Consider the following 21130-nt stretch of genomic DNA (forward strand, 5'->3'; position numbering starts at 1 on the left):
TTTGCTAAGGTTTCAACTGCGGTAATTTGTTCAGTTTTGGTCCCATTATTATAGAAAAGATAAAATAATCGAAGACAGGTTACCAAAATTATTCATGGTTTAAAACATTAAATTTATGAAGAGAAAATTTAAAGACTTTAACATACCTCCTCTGTATCATAAAAGAACTAAAGGTGAACTGATTCAGGTATTTAAAATAATTAAGGTTTAGATAAACTGCCCATGGAACATTTGTTGGAAATGAAATATTGAATATTAGAAGAAATATGCATAAGCTATAGAAGCTCAGGTCTATGTTGGGTATAAGGCAAAATCATTTACCTGTTCTTGTTTTTAATTTGTGGAATGGTTGGGTAGATGATGAGATGTGTGCTGGTAGACCGAATTCTTTTAAAATTTTTGTTGGATATGAAGTATTATAATTAGCTTGGTTTGGTTTCTTTGTTGGGAGATCTTGAGGAGCCAAATGGTTTTCTGTCACCTAATTTTTTTTTTTTATGTTTAATTTATATAATACTGTTAGTACTTAGGAGTCTAAGTCAAAATTCATTATTTTAGCTTTAATATTGTACAGATATTTTCATAATGATTATTTAGCAGACTAGTTATATAGCTGTTTGAAAAAAAAATGGGAGTAAAAATTGAAACATTTCCACACTGTATACCCACATGCTTCCACCAAATTACACAAACCAAGAAAGACACACCATATTACCATCCACTTTGCTTATAATTAAAGACTTGTGTATTAAAGAAATGAAAATTTGCATTATGGTGGTTGTGTCTAAAAGTCAATATTTTTCTAACTATTAACCTTTCACTGCCACTGGGACATATATTTGATAGTGGATGGGTTAAAGGCTTTTACAAGCAGTTATAGCACATACGATCATACCTTTAGAACAATCTTTGTTCTTTTCAATAGTTGCTAAATTTATAATAAAGGAAATCTAACAAAGTATATTTATTTATTTTTTATGTATATTTTGTGTATTTATTTTTAGTGTGATGTATACTTATGGCCTTACTGAATGTATTGTAATTGAAACTAAACATTATGGGTGTATGAGCAACTTAATTTAGTCTTCTTTTTATTTTAATTCATTCCATTAGACTAACTTGACATGTTTAATGGTAACTTAAGTAAGCTTATCATTAAAAACTACTTCAGTTTAAGCTAATCTTTCTAATAAGTTTGGCCTTAGACTGATATTGCTACATTTTTTACATACAAGGTTGTACTGACACTAATGTACAAGCAGTACAAATTACTCCCATTACAGTTTTGGGAAGTACACAATCACACTCACAGTATTCACACACACACAAAAAAAATCATACCTTTAAAACAATAAAAAGCATGAAATGGTAGCACTAAATACATGCCTCCAACAAAGTATACCCACTAAGTGATAACATCAACCCAATCAGTTGGAGCCATTATGTTAATTTGAAAGTGGACTTCATAAACTGCAAAATCATGCTTTTATGACAAGAAACCCAGAGAAAGATTAATAAATTTTCATTAAAAAAAAATCCAGTTATCTCAAACAAGGGAAACAAAGCTATTACTAATAGTATTAGTACATTACAATATAATGATCACAAATATTAACACTGGAAACTGAGACAAACTTTTTATTCACTTTCTTTTTACAAGTGGGTTGAAATTTTTTTCCTTAGGCTTAAGGCAACAAACTAGTTTGAAATTCAATTTCAGTTTATAAGAGTAGCAAACTGGCTGAGAACTAAATTAACAAAATGTGATGAAATAAGCTTAAGATATATATGAATTAAAATACAAAATTAGGTCAAAGCACAGAAGGAATTTTTTTTTTTAGTCTTAAGCTATATTCACTTTCAGTGAAGAATGAAGTCTGTACAAAAACCTCATGATGATCTCACACTTGCAAGTTCCAGCTTAAAATTCTTGACTTGCAACACCCTTCTTGGGCTTCCCACCAGTGGTAGTTTGACCAGTCTTCTTAGGAAGCAAAACTGATTGAATGTTGGGAAGAACTCCACCTTGAGCAATGGTCACACCAGAGAGTAACTTGTTCAATTCTTCATCGTTCCTAATCGCTAGCTGAAGATGGCGAGGAATAATTCTCGTCTTTTTGTTATCTCTAGCAGCGTTTCCAGCTAATTCCAACACTTCAGCGGCAAGATATTCTAAAACTGCTGCTAGATATACTGGTGCACCAGCACCAACACGTTCTGCATAATTCCCTTTTCTTAACAAACGATGAATTCTCCCCACTGGAAATTGCAGTCCAGCCCTATTAGATCGACTTTTGCTCTTGCCTTTAACTTTCCCTCCTTTACCACGACCAGACATATTGGACAATTAACTTATTAATGAAACTAACAATATATATTCTTACTTAAATCCAAATCTAACACCAAAATTCTATTTACCAACCTTCTACTTTTCGTCTTTCTCTACAAAAAGCATAAAAATTTGCAACAGCAGTGGTATTTATTGTCACTCTTGTCACGTGATAAGATTGAAAGAGCATCCAATAACATTGTGAAACATTTATACTATTTTAGCAAATCAGTTTTGAAGTTGCGATTTCCCGCGTAATTTTGGAATATGTCGCCATCTGGTGGAAATATTACAAACAAGCTAGATACGGAAATGAAAAATACGACCGTATAATTACATTTGCAAGTACTATAGTCTATAAGAATAGCTTGTACGTTATTGTGTAGAACTAGAACAGTCTTTTAACAATGTTAATAGGTGTAACGTTGCTTTCCAATCTTGCAATGTCAGCAGCTGGGTTTGTAGTTGTTCTGAGAATAATACCAAAATTCAAAGACATGTTCATTAAAGCTGGTTTGAAAGGAGTAGATATGAGTAAACCAGTGAATAAAGAAATGTGAGTTTGGCACGTTGGAATTTAGATCGAGTCTAACTCCTAAGTTAACTTTCTTAAATAAGCCTAATCTAATTCTAATAGTAGCATACTTTGGAAAGTTTAAATTGAAGTTACAAAATTATTAAATTAGGTGATACGATCCATTTTAGTCCTAAAGAATAAAATAATTTAGATTAAAACATTGTTATTTAACAGTCAATAACAGTGTTCAATTGCCACAGTCAAGATATACATTATATATTCAAGCCGTCTCCAACCATTATTATACATTATATGTGTATTACTGTTAGTAACACTGTTACTAGTACTATGAGCTTAATGCAATAGTTATGCCATTGGTAATTAATAATGATATATGAAAATCGAAAGTGAAATGTCATAGAAAAGTAAAGAGTAACTAAGTTTTATAAATCTGATTTAAATAAGTTGGAACAGTTGAAAGAAAGCGTGAACAGCATGTTTCTTATGCTATGGAGAAAGTTAAGTTATTAGTGAATTTACTATGTAGAAACATTCGTAATTACTCATGAACTTCAAAGAAATGTTTTAATCTTAAGTAAGGATAAGATAATATAAATGAAAATTTCAAAGCTAGATTGAAAATTGACATGTTATAACTTAAGTAGCAATTAGTGTTAAAGGCTTAGTTTTTATATTTATTGTGTTGAGTCCACAGTATTACTAATGTCAATGAGTTTGGTAATACTGCTTATAAACAACAGTAACTCTGACATTAATTGTCTTTAACTCAGGAAGGTTTAGACTGATTGAAGGGTCACAAACTTGGCAAATACTAATATTCAGAACTTTTAAGAATGATAAGTACTTCGAAGAAACTCCTTTTTTGTTATTATTGTTTGTTGATGGAGTTCATGAAAATTATGAAGTGTTTATATATATGATTTTAAAAACTGCTGAGTGTTTAAGTACAGTGAACATTTCAAATTATTATTTATCTGTTTACAGAAAGTTTTATTGTAAAGAGTACTAAATTTGTTATTTTGTCTTATTTGGCATAACTTTTGTAAAAAGACATTTAATTTTTCTTATAATGTTAGTATAGACTGTGAAAGTTTCAGTGTAAGGAACTTTTCATGTGTTTCACAGAGTAATGATTAGAATATATATAAGTGTAAAAGCATGGAAACCATGATCATATAATATTGTAAGTTTTTTGATTAATGAATAAAAAATTCAAAAGGAAATGATTTTGGGGCTTTCTGATTAATAGAAGAATTGTCATAATATAAACCAGTATTTTCCAAAATGTGGGCTGTGTCCCCCCAAGTGGGCACAGATGATCTCATGGGGGAGATGAGCAATTAGGAGAATCAATAGTGCAGTGATGTAAAATTAAGCATTTTAATAAATTTTATTATTACAGAAAGTGATAAGTAATTAATGTAACACATATAGCATTTGAATGCATATCCGTGTATTATGTCTTATCATTTAACTCGCATTCAATCAAAAGAAGGGAATGCAAGGAAGCATATTTATTAAATGGGAACATGTATAACAAAAGCTTGGGAAATGCTGATATAAACAAATGTCTGCTATATCAAGAAAAAGATGGTTATTGGTTGTTTTATTGTAAAACAAAATGGAAGCCCATTTGAACAAGGAAATGTTGATGCATTTTTTTTCTAACATCAAATTGAACTCAAGTTCATTGATTTGAAGTATTCAAGTTGTCTATTGAGCATGTTTGCTATAACCAGTAATGTAACTAAGGAGGGCTGAGCAAGGCAGCTGTTCCAGGAAAGACTTGGAAGAGAATGCAGAGCTCTAGCTATTTTAACAGATATTTGAGAATTAAATCTGATATGATTCAGGAAATATTTCCCACATATTTTTTATTATTATTATTTACTTATATTACAATTTCTTCAGCAAATACAATTAAAAAAACTGGATTGTTTTTGCTTTATGATTATACAAAGTGTTTATATGTATGTATATATGTGTGTGTGTGGGGTGGGTAGTTCATCAAACTTGCCCTGGGTGCAACAACATCTAGTTACGTGCGACTGGCTATAACATGCATAAACATATTTTATAGAAATATTGAAATATACACCTTAATGGTTACAAGCAGTAAATGCCTTTTAAATGAAACATTTCTGGTTTAATCTTAGGAATTGGCATATGTGTATGTTTAAAACAAAATTATTTTAAAAGTTTTTAACTAATAAAAAGGAATGTAATTTGTGCAAAAACACAAGTTTTCTTTCTACCAAATGTGTTAGTGTTATAAAACTAATAATGACATGTTTATTCCCAGTTAATAGAAAAGACGAAAGTAATAAGTCAGTTTGCCCTATCAAGCTCATCCTTCTAACTGCCAAAGCATTAAAAACTTAAGTGTAATTATTAATATTCATATTTGAAAGAATTATAGACAAATAGTAAACACCACATCACAGGGAAATTATTCCATAAATTTATAGCTCAAGTCATAAAATAATTTTATTGAAGAATGAATCTGCATGTTGGTTTCCAATGCCTAAACCCATTACCAGTAATACTAATATTCAAGTTTGTGTTTTCAACTTTTGTATTCAACCATTCAAATAGATCACTCATTGAAAAACCTCTCGAAATCCTAACAGTTGTGAGCACCTAAATGAAGTCATCTGTGACTATTTTACTGTTGATGGGCAATTAGTATTATAGTAAATGTTAATTTAAGTTAGTGACATTATAGATTTAACAGAACAGACAGGAAAAGCCCGAATAAGAAAAACATTTAGAGGTCTGAATAACATTATTGAATAAAAATTACAAAAAATTCTGTTTGCATGTATCATAAAAGTGTACAGATAATATGTTGATTACAGAAAAGTTACTTAAATTTGTTGTTTTGAAATAACACTTGTGTATCTTAGACAGTTTATTTTTGAAGTATATTACATTAAGTTTATGTTAACATAATTACAAACTGATAGTATAATTTCCATCATTGTTTTCTGTATTATGTTTATGTTGCAGCCCTGAATCTGCTGGGGTAATTTCAGGATCAGTTTTCCTGATAATTATGTTTCTCTTCATACCAGTGCCATTTATTCAGTATTGGACAACAAACACATCTGAAGCTTTTCCCCACCATGAGGTGTGTCAGGTGTAATATTAAAACATTTCTAACTTTTTTCTTTTTTTGTGTGTGTGTGTGTGTGTGTCTACATATAAACACACACACATATAAATGAAAAAGAAGTAATAAATGCTGTAAAGAAAAACTGAAATCCACTGCCTGTTGAATATCATGATTTCAATTTACATTTTTATATTAAAAGTTTTGTTATGGTTTACTATTATTTTTCAGAAATAAGAAGTAAAATAGTGTAAGGACTTAATAGTCTAGAATAATAATAATAATAAAAGTTTACTATAGAAAACTCATATTCTATCAATTTAAGTAAAAATGAAAGCATAATAGACAGGCCTAAAAATCTCTGATAGAAATCATCTTTGATTGCAAATTTTTAACATTCTGTAATGGAAAATTTAAGAGTAATGTGAAGACAAGTAATTTGTAGTTTAGCTTGTATTTTTTTTTCAGAGATTTGAGGCCTGTTACCTTTGTTATTGTTTTGAATTGAAACTGTTACTTAAAAAATAATTTCATTTATAAAAGGGATTTTTATTCAAATTGTAATTGCCTTTTTGGCAGTACACCAAATTTCATTGTAGTTCATTGCACATTGTAGTCTTGAAATCCAAGTTTTAATATAAATTTCATGTACTGTAGATAAAATTTTATGAAGTTCAGTAACTTCTTTTCAAGAATTAATTATAACTCAGTGATGTTGTGACAAAAGTACTGCAGAGGTTTAATGAATTTTGTTAGACTTTTATAATCTTGTTCAAAGGAGATTTATTTCAAAATATTATGTAGTGCTTAATTTTAGACATTGTGACAGACTTGTACTTGGGGTAAGTTGATGACAAGATTTTGAAATGTTACTGCATTAGCAGAATGGAATATTGTTTCCAAAATACTGTAGCAGTTTACAAATTGAGATAAAACCTACATTGTAAATTTTTTAAAATTTTATAAGTAGTTAACATTGTAGGTTAACAACAATATAAACTAACTAGTTAATAAATTAAGTAACTTGGTGTTTTTAATTTTTATTTCACATGTACTGGAGTATTCAATGGGTATGTTGTTTATAGCATATAAATCATTTTACTAGTGCAACATTCCAAAGCATAGGTTGCTAAGCAACAGTATTACTACTGAAACATCCTTTAGTGTGCAACAATTATACAAAGTTTTTTGGATAAATACTAGAGATTAGATTGATTAGTATAAACTATTATTATTATGTAATTATTACCAGAGTTTTAATAATTTTAAGTTATTTATTTTTTATTGTGTATATGTAATTGAAATGTTTGTCTTCTCAAGAAAGAAATGAATTTATAGTGTGTCATATGAGTATAAAATTTGTTTATAAGATGTATCCAATGTCCTGTCAATATTAATCTGAAAGAATGTCAGAGACATCACACATTGTGTTGTAGAAACTTTGGCAGTGATATTAAATCCTTCAGAGAACAACTATAAACCATAGTTGGTGAGTCAGTCAATTGACTGGACAAATAATTTGAAGTGACTGGTCAGTTGACCACTTATGTTTTGACTGGTGAAAAACATGGTCATATATTGTTAAGTAATTAAAAACCTGTACTAAATAATGTTAATACCTGCACATTAGCCAAGGTTTTTTATTAATTTGTAGGCCTCCAAGCCTCTGCTTATAGGTGAGCTTTTGGAATTACATCCGTACAAACAGATTTTAAAATGGTTGAATGTTCAGTTCAAACAATAAAACTCTGTATTTGTTGTATCATAGTGTATTATTTCATACTTTTCATTTGTTAATATAGTATAATGCATAAGTGTAATGGGTCCCTGCTCTTTACCTGCTGAAACCTATCGCAAGTAGCCCATCCTGTTTTGGTGGAGCTGATGACAAGATAAACTTTGTAAAGACCTAAAATACTTTGAATAATTCTAATTAACATTAAATAGGTTTTGACATTGACAATACAATTACAATTATTGAAAAAATATAGTGAAATAAAATTAATTAACTACTAACAAAATACATTAAGAAATAAAAGTCTTAAAATCCGCTTTTACATTGAAAGATGCTTCATAAAACAGGAGATAATTTAAAAACTCATTATTGAAAAATTATAATTACATAAAATAAAGAACCAGTTTATGGTTTGTCTTCCAATAAGAACGAAAGCCACTACTACATACAACTCCACCATTTTGATGTAGTAGATCATAAATAAATATCATTGGTCATTATACCAAATAAGTACCTGTTTTGTTTTAAAGCTTCACTATTTATTGATGTATTCTGATACAAAACCTGAGTTGGTATATCAGTGAAGTTATGACAAACCATATATATATATATATATACAAATAGATAATTTAAGTAAAATTCAACATAAAAAACAATTAATATATGACAATATTTGACCAGCCAGTATGCCCAACTCTGCTATATACATTAATAAGATAAAAATTACTGAAAAGTATTGCAACGTTAGAAAGGAGGAAAGTAAAAAAATCAGTTGTTAAAGTGGCATGTGGATGTGATTCCTTATAGGCATTAATCAGAACCATGTAGCTACCTTTCATATTGTTACTAATTATTGTTTGTTGAGGAAATCAAGCAGTTTATTTTATGTGTGATTGACCTAAACATAAACACATACTTTTTTCTAAAGTTTTCATAATTTTTATTGACCTGGTTTTCTGACTTTTTTTTTCTTAAGTCCCATAAATAAATAAACACCAAAAAGTAACTGAAATGTGGTTTTTAGTTATTTAAATTATTGATTTGATCTGATTTTTTAAAACTAAAATTTTAATTTGCAGCAATTATCCAATAATTTTCAAGTCACTGTTTTTACATTTGAGGAGTATTAATCATAATATTTTTGCTTAGCACCATTTGCTTTGGAAAGCTTTATTAATAAAATAATTTGGAGTTATACATAGAAATATATCCTTAAAGGCTACAGTACTGGAGCCACAAGCTTGTGGAAAAAATAAATAAAAACAACATGGACAAAGCTTACTTAGTCATTTATTTAATGATTGTATTCTACATTATGGAACTGAAAGATTAAAACTAATCTTATTTTTTACAAGATTTATTGGTATAAAATATTTGAAAATAAGGTCATTATTTTCCTATAGTTTGTAGAACTTGTTGCTGCTCTTCTGTCGATTTGCTGCATGCTGTTTCTGGGATTTGCTGATGATGTTCTTGATTTGAGGTGGCGACATAAATTGCTACTTCCAACAATGGCATCTCTTCCTCTTCTTATGGTTTACTATGTAACTTTCAACACAACTACCATTATTGTTCCAAAACCGTTTCGATTATTCCTTGGTCATGACCTATGGTTAGGTATGAATTTATGTGGTAATTTATGTTTTAATAACACAACATGATTTAAGCTAGCATTCTTAAAGCTTTAAAAAAATATATGTCATTACATTTTACTACAAATTTTGTGTTATAATGTGTTAAAACACTTTTTCTAAATTTGTGTTCAACAAGTACATTTGTGTATAACTAATATGCTCTGTACAAAGGTCCAGAAAAAAAGCATGAGAAATTCCAGCCTAATTAGGGTTGTAAGACTACAAATCATTATAGTTATAAAGTAGCTCTCTTTTGTACACTTTCCAACAGATTTGTATTTTTTCATAGTACTAGTATTAAAATAAAAAATTTTAAAAGAAACCTAACAAGTTTTAAGCAAACAATTAAAAAAATAATAACTGATTCTTGAATGCTGTGTAGATAGTTTTATTTTTACAAAATACTTTGTAGAAGGTGTTAAAAGTCTCACAAATAATGTTTCTTTCTCAGTACATACATTGTCTGAATTATAACCTCCTTCTAAGATTTTTTTTACCTGTGTATGTGTGATTTAGCACTTCCCACTGTTAAAACTGATTTTTAGAATATGCTGAGCTTATTTTAATAGGTGTTCTGAGATTTGGGAAAGAATATAATTTAATATCCCATAGTATATGGTTGTTTTATTATATAAATATATATATTTTTTTTACTTGCATTGTAATGAGAAGGAAATTTACTGTAAGCCAAAAATACTGCTGACAACTGATCAAACAATGTATTCTTAACATTATTAGAAAGAATGTAATAATATTGTATATTTAATTAACCATTAATTGTTATCTATGTAGGTGGCTTGCTTTGATGAGAAGTTAATAATAAAGCATTTTTAGATATGCATGTACTTAATATAAATTTTCTGCATGTTGCTAAATGTTTATTGTTGTTCATTTGTAAATGATTTGGTTTTATATGTGTTTTTTTATAATCCAATTACTTGTTGTTAATGCCATTGTAGGTCCCCTGTACTATGTTTACATGGGAATGTTAGCTGTGTTCTGCACCAATGCTATCAATATCCTAGCTGGGATCAATGGACTAGAAGTTGGTCAATCAGTAATCATTGCTGCCTCTATTATATTATTCAATTTTATTGAGTTGTTTGGTAAGTTATATGTTATTTTGTGCACACAGGCACATGTAATTGTAGAGTAAATATTTATATAACAGCTTGGTTAGATACTAGATAGAAAACACATTTTATTAAGGAAAAAAGATCATAAATTTGTTTCCAAGTCTTTTCTGGTGTAATGGTGATTTAGAAATTTTTTTATCAATCATACATTTTCTCAAATATGCTCCTTATTCATTAATGTAGAGTTTATATACTGGTATTTCTCAAGAAAATATCAAAGTGTTTTGTAAAGTGCTGTATTTTTGGTACTTTATTGTGTTTAATACAGATTTTATGTACTTGAAGGCTCCTTACATTAATGAATTAAAAATTATACAGTTTCAAAGATGTAACCACCAATTCAATTTATGTTTCTTTCCTCATATGCATGGATTTTGTAGTTAGTTTCTTCATTTAGTAGAAGCCATCACTTTTCCCTCACAATAACTGTTTCATACAATGAAGTTTATGTTGTCTAGTCTATCAGATGAAGAAAGAGTTGACTATGCTGCCTTATAGAAGAATTAGTTGGACAGGTGTCTGACTTGAAGTGCATAGACAAAATAGTTACACATGTAGTTATGATTAAACCAATGATGAGTTTGGAAGAAGGAGATTCAGGGCACAACAAGTTAAATAATAGTTTTAAAGATAAGTATCAAATTTAAAGATAAACACTGTAGGATCAAGAATACACTTAAATGTTTTTATTCTAATTTTAGGAATATTAGAAACAAATGGATGAGTTCAGTGTTCTGTTTGAAATTCTCCAATATTATGATATAAAGGGAATTACGGAAACTTGTTTAGATTTGGAGAATATTCATAACAGGAATTATTTTGAAATTCCAGGTTATAATTTATTCTATAGTGATAGACTTTTTAAAAGAGGGGTGTGATGGTTCTTCATATAAAGGTTGAACTGCAGCCTGTTAGGATTGAAGAAATAAAAAAAGGTAGTCGAGTTGAATTTGTATGGGTTACAATCAGGTGTTTCCAGAGTAGAAAGTTTTCATTTTGCAAATTTTATAGACAACCTGATCACATACAAGGTGTCAATGAAAAATTGTATGATGAGATCAAAGTTGTCTAAAAAGAATATTGAAGCAATAATTATGGGAGACTTTAATGTTACACTTTAATTGGATTGCATGGAGTCAAATAGTGAGGAGGAGAGATTTCTCAAAGTGATTGATGGTAGTTTTCTATATCAAATTGTCAGAGAGCCAACTAGGGTGACATCAATTTATATATGTTGTTAACCATAAATGAGGATATGTCTGCAAGAGTTGAAATAGGTAAATAGTTTGGGAATAGTGATTATTGCATAATTAGATTTGATTATTTGCTACATATGGAGATAATAAGAAAAAAAAATTAAATTCCTAATTTTCAGAAAACCAATTAAGATGCCATGAGACTAGATATATCATTAGTGAACCAGGAGTTAAAAGGTGATGTGGAACAGAGTTAGAAAACCTTTAACAATAAATAGATGTTAATTCAAGATAGATGTGATCCTAAAAAGAAGAAAAGGATAGCAGGGAATATCAAATTAACATAATTGGAGTACACAGATTCAAAATCAGTACTAAACAAAACATTGTTTTTCTTGCACTGTTGTCATGTGGAAAAAAACCAAGAATAATGTCGATTTCAAATATATGTAGAATAATTTTAAAGTGCTGTACTACACATAATTAGTTTTTGACCAATCATTTGTGAACATTTTTATTTGTTTCATTTTGTTGTGGTATAATGTTTTGTTAGTTTGAAAACCAAAAGCCTTTTTTATGCCAAATTCTTTGTGTTGAACTTAGTATGCTTTTTCAGTAAAGTTAAAATTAAACCAGTTAAATCTTTCTCTTTTCTTCATAGGAGAGTGTTGGAAGGCTCATATTTTCTCTTTGTACTTCATGCCACCTTTTCTTGGCACCTCATTAGGACTTTTGTATTATAACTGGTAAATATGTGATGTTTTGTAGACTTTCTGTTCCATTATACTTTATTATACTTAATACTTTGTATTTATACTATGTTTCTATAATGTAGTGTAATATGTTACCACTTTCTGAATGGATTTAAGATGTGAAAAATATGTAATTTTTTGTTATAATTAGTAATAAGAAATCCTTAGCAATTATGTTTATTGATTTTGGTACATCATAAACTTGCTTAACTACATGTAAACTAATTAACTATTATGATTATACACTGTACAGTACATATTTTTCTAGCAATATTAGAAGACATTATGCATTCTTGAATACATATTATGGTTGGATATCTTTTGTGACACTTTTAAAGTTTAGGCAATAGATATCGTTTTGGAAAAATTAATAGTTTGAATTTTTGTAGTTTTTAGTATTACTTTGAAAAAGGATCTTTGATGCATTATAGTTTAATGACAGTGAAATCCCACTATTATATTAAAGCAGCCTAACAGCTAGAGGTGGGTGCTGTTTGATTAGCTGCCTTCCCTCTAGTCTGTCTGTTCAAAATTAGGGATGGCTAATGCAGGTAACAATTATGTAGCTGTACATAAATATTCAAAGCAAACTTTTTGGGAGGATATATATTTTATTTACATTTTTCTAGTTATATTGAATCAACACACACACATATATGGTTCTCCTTCAATTTATGATTATAATATTCTGAACAGTTTGAAATACTTTGTTATAACTACTGTTACTAGAAAGCTGATAGCTCTAATGATTTGGTATTTGAAAACAACAAGATTAGTTGTCAATGATAAATTCATTAACATCATATAAGTGGTTTTCTGTTTATGTAAGCCTAACCCTGAGAGTATCAGCCTAAAAATGTGTGTGGTGTATGAGTTTTCAACAATTATGTATCCTGGACTTATTCAGCTTAAATTATATGTAAACTTTTGTAAACATTGTATCTTAACAATGTAATCTTTGACATACAGTTATATTGGTTAGTTTTAACAAAACTGGAATGTAAAATTGAAAGTAATAAATATTGTGAAAAAAAAAATACTTTGATAACCAGCTTGAAAACTTGTTGGGAAGAGAATTTTGTTTTGTAATAAATTTCTAGTAAATGTGTAATTCCAAAACATACTTACCTCTTCTCACACTTGCAGCTGTTGCTCGACTGCCAGTTTCTTCCATTGCTCCTTTAAGCACTGTTCTGATTTTTTCTCGCTAGCTCCAGTCTTTTATACCTCACTTAATTGCCCTTGGCGATATTTGTCTCGTGACACTCTCCACCTACATCAATGTGCCCTCTATCCTGGTACCGTATATAAGCACCTCATTCAGATAATGTTATAACTTTTTCTTGACAATACATCACTGACGAGTTTCCAAGTACTACGATCAACCGGAAATACTTTGAATGTTCTCTGTATTACCTAGTTGATTTTTGCTAAAAAAAATTCTGATTGGCAAGTGGATTTACAGTATGTATTCCATGGATTATTATTAGGTCTCTCCATTCCCAACTCTGATATCTAGTTTTGCACAACAATTGGGGGGGGGGGGTCACTCTCGGTTGAGACTGTCAGTGATTTTATTCATAGTAAAATGGAGACATATATTCAGTTTGGGGATATTATTCTGGGAGGCTCTGAGGCTACAATGGAGGGCAAATCTTGAGATTCTGGAGAGAATTTAAATTTGCTTCTTCCTGCACCTTATTTTAGTTTGTTGGCTTTTCAGTTCTCCTGTGGGACAGTGGTGAGTTTACGAACTTGCAATGCCAGAATCTAGGGCTCAGTTCCCTACAGTGGATAAGAGATAGCCCAACATTGCTTTGCTCTAACAAAACACACTTACCTGATCAAATGTTGTTCCAATCAACAGTAATCAACACAATCTTTAAATGACATATAAAAACAAAAAGGAGGCCACTTTGGGATAAGCTGCCTTTGATTTGTTTTTTTTTGTTGGTTCATAGAGAGTGTGATATTTTGGGTCTTTCCCCAGTTGCTTTTGGGCGTGTGCCTTACTTGATGGTTGAAAGGTCTGGGAGTGAATTTTTAGTTTTCTCTCCATCCACAGACATTGTGGTTCATGCTGGGAGGCTTACTTCTCAGTTACATAAAGGGACAGTCCTGTCTTATCCAAAATGGTTGTCGGAACTTAGTGATTTAGCCTACTACTGCCAGGTAGAAGCATTTTCTGACTCTCAAATAATGCATCTGCTCATCGAATTTTGGAGTTCTTAGGCAGAGTTTGTATCTAACGTGAATATATCAATGTCCCCTGATAGAACAGGGTAAGTCTTTGGACTTGCAACTCTAAAATTCAACATTTTGTTTTCCTTTCACTTCACTTTGTTGGAAGACTCCCGGGATCACCAGCTTCATTGATGACGAGCTGGAAGCATTGTTAGCATGCACATTGACTCAGTTGTTGGCTTCTACATTCATCCCTGTTGTCGTTAGCATCTTGAATTTCATTGGCTCCTACAGGTGGCCACAGTTCCACCCCTATTCATGGTTCCTGACCCCTGACATCAGCCCTTTGGTACATGGTACCCAGAATAGATTCTGTCTGTATCCAAGGTTTCCGCTGTTTGGTCGGATCGCTCCCAGTGGTGTTGATGATTATTGTATGCTTTCAGGGTCTTTTGGGGCTTAGCTCCAAGAATTTCTGGACATATGGTAACCTTAAAGAATCCAGGAGCACTACAGTTCCTTGAATCAGGACTAGACATTCAGTTCACATCTTCACAACTGTTATCCACCCAACCTGTAGGGTTTCCATCTCCTGCAGATACTTGGGATTGGGTACTTAGTTCTAGGGCTATCAGAGTTTGGTTTGTCTAGGGGTAGTGAAAGAGTCATGCTAGTTTTTCCAAAGTTTTATTCCTGTCGGTTGTTGGGCCTAAGAAGACAGGAGATTGGTGTCCAGTCATTGATCTTTCTCATCTATATCAATGCCTAGATTCTCTAAGGTTCATAAGTTACTCATTCCTCAATCTAAGTTGACATTTTTTACTGGGATTGTGGATGTCTAAGTACGTTGTAGTCGACTCCTATCTACACACTGCCACAGTGGTCGCATCTTACCACTATTGGTGTTTTTTGTGCACTAAGGTCAGGTACTGCAGATCCAGGTTTTTACCTTTGGACTTGCATCTACTACAAGTGGGTCCTGCCATATTGTACAAGTTTTTTTTCTTCTCACCTCCATTCCATCACAGTGTGCACACACCATCTCTTCAGTTGGCAGGCTTCATTCTCAGGGCTGAGACATTTATTCTTTCTCCAATTCAATATGTTATCAGTCTGGGTATTTTTATTTTTCCCCTCATTTCTCAGTTGAGCTCAGTCAACTCCCATCCAACTCCATGCTATGGAACAGGAAGCCTGACTCATACTCACCTCTCCTTCTCCCACTGTACAGATGGTTCTTTCTCTTCTGGGAATGTGGGCATCACTCGCATCCCTCGTGCCTTTGGGACGAGAACACAAGAGAACCTTTTAATGGTCTTTATGTGACCAAGGGATCATAAACATCAATTCACTGGATTCCCCAGTCCCTTAGTTGGGATCATTCTTCTATTTCAAGGGCTTGTTAAATAAGGACACTACTAAGATTTGGGTTCCTCTACCACCACCTCATCCAAGAATGCCTTGCTTCTTGCATGGGGTGCATATACCAACAGTCAGGAATTCCAGGGTTTACACACAGACAACGAGACTTCCATACACAATATTTTAGTTCTTCTTGCTCTTCAAAAGACAATGCCTCATGGTCTGGGCTTATTAAGGGGATAATCGTCAGGCTTCACTCTGACAATTCTGTGGTGGTGTCTGGTGTTTCTCATCGAGGAGGCACTTGATCCAGGGTTGCTTTTTTTTAAATTTTGAACCTCTTCTCAAGACCACTCCTTTCATATCACCCTACTAGCTTATCATGTTCCACAGGTGATGCCTGTGGTAGCAGATCAGTTGTCTCAACCTAAATAGATTCTCCCAACAAAATAGATGCTGCATTGCAAGTTTCTGTTGGATTGACTCTCATTTGTGGGTTGGCCTCTCATTGGAACACCCAAATATTGGCAATTTGTTCTCCAGTACCTCACTTTCAGGCTTTGGCAATGGATGCATTCTGTCAGAACAGGATGGGATTACAACTCTAGGCCTTCCTTCCAATTCATACCCAGGGTAAAAATCTATGTTTTGTTCCAACCCATTGTTGAATGCCTGTTGATAGCACCAGATTGGCAGTTACACCTTGGTTTCTGCTTTTGCAGTACATTCCAAGTTTCCACGTCTTCTTAGGCCATTCTGTGGAAGCAGCCATGATTTGACATAGTACATCCAGCTATCCAGAAGCCCAAGCTTCAGGCATAGAGTTTATGCAGTTTTTCACACAGCATTGGGATTTAATTTCTAATATTGCCATGTATCTGTCTCAGTCTTTACTTAGTTCCGCAATGAACATTTATCAATGGAAATGATACGGATATCGACAATAGTGTATTGAGAGGAGGTTGAACCCATTTCGATCAGAAATGTTTTTTTTACTTGTCTTTTTGGTAAGGGTTTTTTCATCTTCCACAATCGCCCTGTATAAGTCAGCCTTATCAACTACCGCTCAACAATCTTTGGATTCCTCAAGTAGCTTTGGGTCCTTGGTCTCAAATGACCATTCCAATTACCTAACTGGTATATTAAGGTTACATTACCTGCCATTTCTCAACACCTGTTTGTGACATGATCCTCATATGCCATATATCACCTTTACCTGAAGGTTTATTTTTAGTTGCTGCTGGCCTACTACGTCGCTGGTCGGAGTGGTTTGCACTGTTTGTCCACAGACCACTTTCTCATTCTCTCTTTGTCATCAGGCCAGTTCTTCTTACCCAAGACACCGTCAGACAGAGAAGGGGGGATAAATCCTTTTCACTGATTCATCTGATCATTATTTTTCATTTCTATGTCCAATCAGATTTAGATTTTTGTCATGTTCAGTATGGGTCTTGAAGGTTTTGTTGCCTGCACTAATTCCTTTAGAGATGCTAGACAACTACTTTTTATTCTGGACTCTCTTTGAAAGTGAGGAATCTTCTTTTGTTCACATATAATCAGATTTGTCACATTGCTTTGTCCTTAGCAGTCCAGTTGAATTGCCTGCTGGAGGACATTGTGCGGACTGGCATGTGGACCTCTCCCAGTACTTTTATTTGCATGATCTGGCAGTATCTTCATCTGAGGGTTTTTGCCTACTTCTTGTAGCTAGATTCTACAGAGGGGTGAGTATTTTCTTTGCTACATTTCAGGGTCATGTTTCTTGTTTTCACAGGATCCCATTCTGTGGCGAGCGTTGCCCAGACAGGTGTGCTTTTATCAAACCAATTCCACACCAGCAACCACTAATTCAATATACTTTATACAGGTTGCAACAGGCTCTGTAGAAATGAGATGTTCCATAAGACCACCTAAAGGTTGACTGGGTGGTATTATTGTACTATGCTGAACTGCAACTCATGGACTATCATGAGTAAAGCATAAGGGGATCCTGTCAATCATTTTATTAATAAATCTGGGTTGGTTTGCATTTAAAAATTTAGGGAACTTTGTTCACTTATTGCATTGTTTCCAGAGCACTGATCCTCCCCAGATTCTACTAGTGGAGCTAGGGAGTACCACACCCAGTTTCTAGTTGCTGGGGTGGTGGACAGTGGCTTTTTCTCCAGAATGTAAGAGTGATTTCAGCTACTCTTGGAGAGTGGTTCCATCCTAGGTCCTTGGTTGAGCACAGTTGGTTCCACATCCTCCCCATAATTCTGGGGGCAAGTGGAATTTACCTTGCCCAATGGTTGGGGAGTGAGGATGAGTGTTCATAATTCCAGACTGGATGAGTTCTGTTTCCTCAGGTTGAGTAAGGCATACATGATCCTGTCATTCTGAGCCTGGTTTGTTACCTTTTGGACTTCTTCAGGTTGAGGATAAGGTTCATTCACTTCAGTGTTGCTTACCTTCTCTTCGTGATTCTGATGGCTCAGAATGCATCACTCTATAGCTACAGGTTGGGATCTGCTCATAAGTATGTACATAGATTGCAGTCCAATTGCCCTAGCCACCTACATGGGATATAGGGACCATGGCCCTATAATTCCAACCCTGAGTAGTGGAACCTCAGCTATCTGGTTGGGGCCTGGCCAATAGTGATGACACATCATGTAAAATTCCACCCACAATACATAATTATGTTCTGAGTGAAGAACATTCCTGTTCTGGATGTAGTGTGGTTCCCCCACTAGGGTGCCAATCTTCTATTGACACACCCAATCTCTATGCAGATGCTTTCTGCATGGATAATGTCCTCACTGGCCCCTCCACTGTATTACTGTGGGATTCTAGCTGTAAGTGTGAGAGGAGGTAAGTATGTTTTGGAAGTTAACATTTTCTTAAATCAAAAATGTATATCCAATAATATTTACCTCCGTTCACACTCTCCTGCCCTTCCTCACCACTAAGAGCCAGTGTCAGAGACTGGGATTCAGTCAATCTTGAAAAAGTGATAACTTTAACTAAATGAGATGCTTATGTACAGTACCAGGATCGAGGGTGCATTGACATAGGTGGGAGAGTGTCACGAGACAAATATTGCCAAGGGCAATTAAGTGGGGTATAAAAGACTGGAGCAAGCAAGAAAAATCAGACCAATGCTTAGATGGGCAAAGGTAGAAACCCTGGCAGTCGAGTAATAGCTGTAAGTGTGAGAGTAGGTAAGTATTATTGGAAGTACATTTTTGATTTAAGAAAATGTTAACTTCTGAGCATACAGGTACATGTAGACATTCTACTACAAATGATAAATGTTTGTATAGCAGTTTGATTAGTTCATTAACTGTACTAGGCAGAAAGCACAAATTATATGCTTTAAAAAAATTTAAGTTTACTTATAAGACTATATTGGAATGATAATGTGCTCTTAAAAAAGACTGTTGTTTAATAGAATGTTGTTATGTAATAAAAAGTTTGTTAGATCTGAATTTCTACTTTACAACTACTTAGTGTTTATGCATGCAATGAATTTTAAAAAATGTAAAAAATGCAAATTTATGGCAATAAAAGTATTATTTATCAGTTAAGTATTGAAATCTTTTTACTTAGATCTTGATATTTCACCACCATATCATTTATATTTTTTAGGTACCCATCTCATGTATTTGTCGGGGACACTTTTTGTTACTTTGCTGGAATGACATTTGCTGTTGTTGGAATTCTTGGTCACTTCAGTAAAACAATGCTGCTGTTCTTTATACCTCAGATATCTAACTTCATCTTCTCTGTCCCGCAGCTTTTTCATTTAGTACCTTGTCCCCGTCATAGATTACCTAAGTAAGTCTTATTGAAAGTTTGGTTATTTAGAGAAAGATTTTAAAGTTTTTATCTTAGATATTTGGCTTTGTAATTTCTATATGAAAAGATAGAACAGATATTCTTCTTTTTTCTTTGTTTTCCTTGAATTATTAAAAACTGTGGTCATAAATTTTATCAGTGTTATTTACATCTCAGTGCAGCATAACAAACTTTTCCAAGACTAGTTTCACGTAAGAATGCTTGTTTAAAAGGGTCAAATCTACATTATTTCCTGTAATTACACTAATGGATCATTGAAACTATATATCACAGGAAATATTTCATAAGTAATAAATGAGGAACAGTAAATGTTTCTACTCAAAATATAAGTCCTTATAAAATCAGATTAAGTCTTGTATATAGCTTTTTATATTCCTGTAGTATTCTCTTTAAACAAGGCTATACACTTTCATTCTTATTTTCAGTATTGTTAATTTTTTATGAAATGTTTAATATTTCCAAGATGATTAAGATAACACCACGAAAAAGCTCATGGTATTCTGCTTGAACCAGGAACACAGCCAGTACTACATAGTGGGTGGGAGGAGGAGGTATTTTTAAAAATAAAATGTGGATTCTCTCTCCTACACAAAGAATTTAAATGATTTGCATGAAAGTTGAGTGTTAATAGAAAAAAAACAACAACAGTATATACTGGACTTTTTTATACTTTTTAGAATATGGGAGTGATCATTCAACCACCCTGGCTAAGGCTTTGGTTTGAATCTAGAAAAATATTTCAAAAATTAATAGCACATTATTATAATTAGCCTTGTCCATTAGGGCAATTTTGTCTCTCAATCTTGTTGTGTCATTACAAACCTACTAAGTGTTGAATAATATACCAATGTCAGAAGTAAATTGATCCTTCTATTTCACTAATATGCAAAATTAAACAAACTGAAGAAATTACTTCATGTTAAGAAACTTTGCTTGTGAAAATATCTTTAACGCAATTTAATAATGCTTCTCAAAAGTATAATATCTGTAAAATATATAAAAATATACATAGGATGTTCTCTACGATAAGTACTTTTCCTTTAACTGCAAACTTTCTGCTCTCTTGCTGGTGCCTTTATTGGGCAACAGTGTATTCATTCATTTGCAAAATGTGTTACACTTGCATAAAGATTACACCAGTGCCTTTCCTAGTCTGTATAGTCTTTAACAGGGGTGTAATGCTGCTGGAGCACTGCTCTCACATCTCGTATTGAAGTTGAATCCTATATATAAAAAAATACGTTGTTCAGTTTACATTCAAAGTAAGTGTCCTTCAAAACCATACTTTCACAGTGTCGGAGAAAATTACTAG

At 32.5% G+C, this 21130-nt stretch overlaps 2 protein-coding genes and 1 long non-coding RNA gene across 5 annotated transcripts in view; 1 reads left to right on the top strand and 2 right to left on the bottom strand.

Annotated features, from left to right (window-relative positions):
• Positions 1–1611: 1611 nt before the first annotated feature.
• Positions 1612–2497, bottom strand: LOC106467694 (histone H2A-like). The gene has a single exon (XM_013928075.2). It carries the CDS (start codon positions 2336–2338, stop codon positions 1922–1924), a length of 417 nt encoding a protein of 138 aa, XP_013783529.1. The 5' UTR covers positions 2339–2497; the 3' UTR covers positions 1612–1921.
• A 137-nt stretch (positions 2498–2634) lies between these two features.
• The window catches only part of LOC106467706 (UDP-N-acetylglucosamine--dolichyl-phosphate N-acetylglucosaminephosphotransferase-like), a 46366-nt gene continuing 27870 nt past the window's right edge, over positions 2635–21130 (top strand). For all 3 annotated transcript variants that reach the window (XM_022396578.1, XM_013928085.2, XM_022396573.1), the window contains exons 1-6: positions 2635–2885; positions 5877–5997; positions 9118–9331; positions 10308–10454; positions 12342–12426; positions 19609–19797. In XM_022396578.1, coding sequence (XP_022252286.1) covers positions 2737–2885; positions 5877–5997; positions 9118–9331; positions 10308–10454; positions 12342–12426; positions 19609–19797 — 905 coding nt within the window. In that variant the 5' untranslated portion in view covers positions 2635–2736. The remainder of the gene's footprint in view (positions 2886–5876; positions 5998–9117; positions 9332–10307; positions 10455–12341; positions 12427–19608; positions 19798–21130) is intronic.
• The window catches only part of LOC111087978, a 73831-nt gene continuing 73564 nt past the window's right edge, over positions 20864–21130 (bottom strand). Inside the window, exon 3 of the long non-coding RNA XR_002612599.1 lies at positions 20864–21041. This is a non-coding gene — a long non-coding RNA (uncharacterized LOC111087978). The remainder of the gene's footprint in view (positions 21042–21130) is intronic.

Source organism: Limulus polyphemus, unplaced genomic scaffold, assembly GCF_000517525.1.
Source record: "Limulus polyphemus unplaced genomic scaffold, Limulus_polyphemus-2.1.2 Scaffold82, whole genome shotgun sequence".
Classification (NCBI taxonomy): Eukaryota; Metazoa; Arthropoda; class Merostomata; order Xiphosura; family Limulidae; genus Limulus; species Limulus polyphemus.

Bases quoted from the DNA above. Each gene is read 5' to 3' on its own strand.
- LOC106467694 (XM_013928075.2), bottom strand. From the start codon at position 2,338: ATGTCTGGTCGTGGTAAAGGAGGGAAAGTTAAAGGCAAGAGCAAAAGT.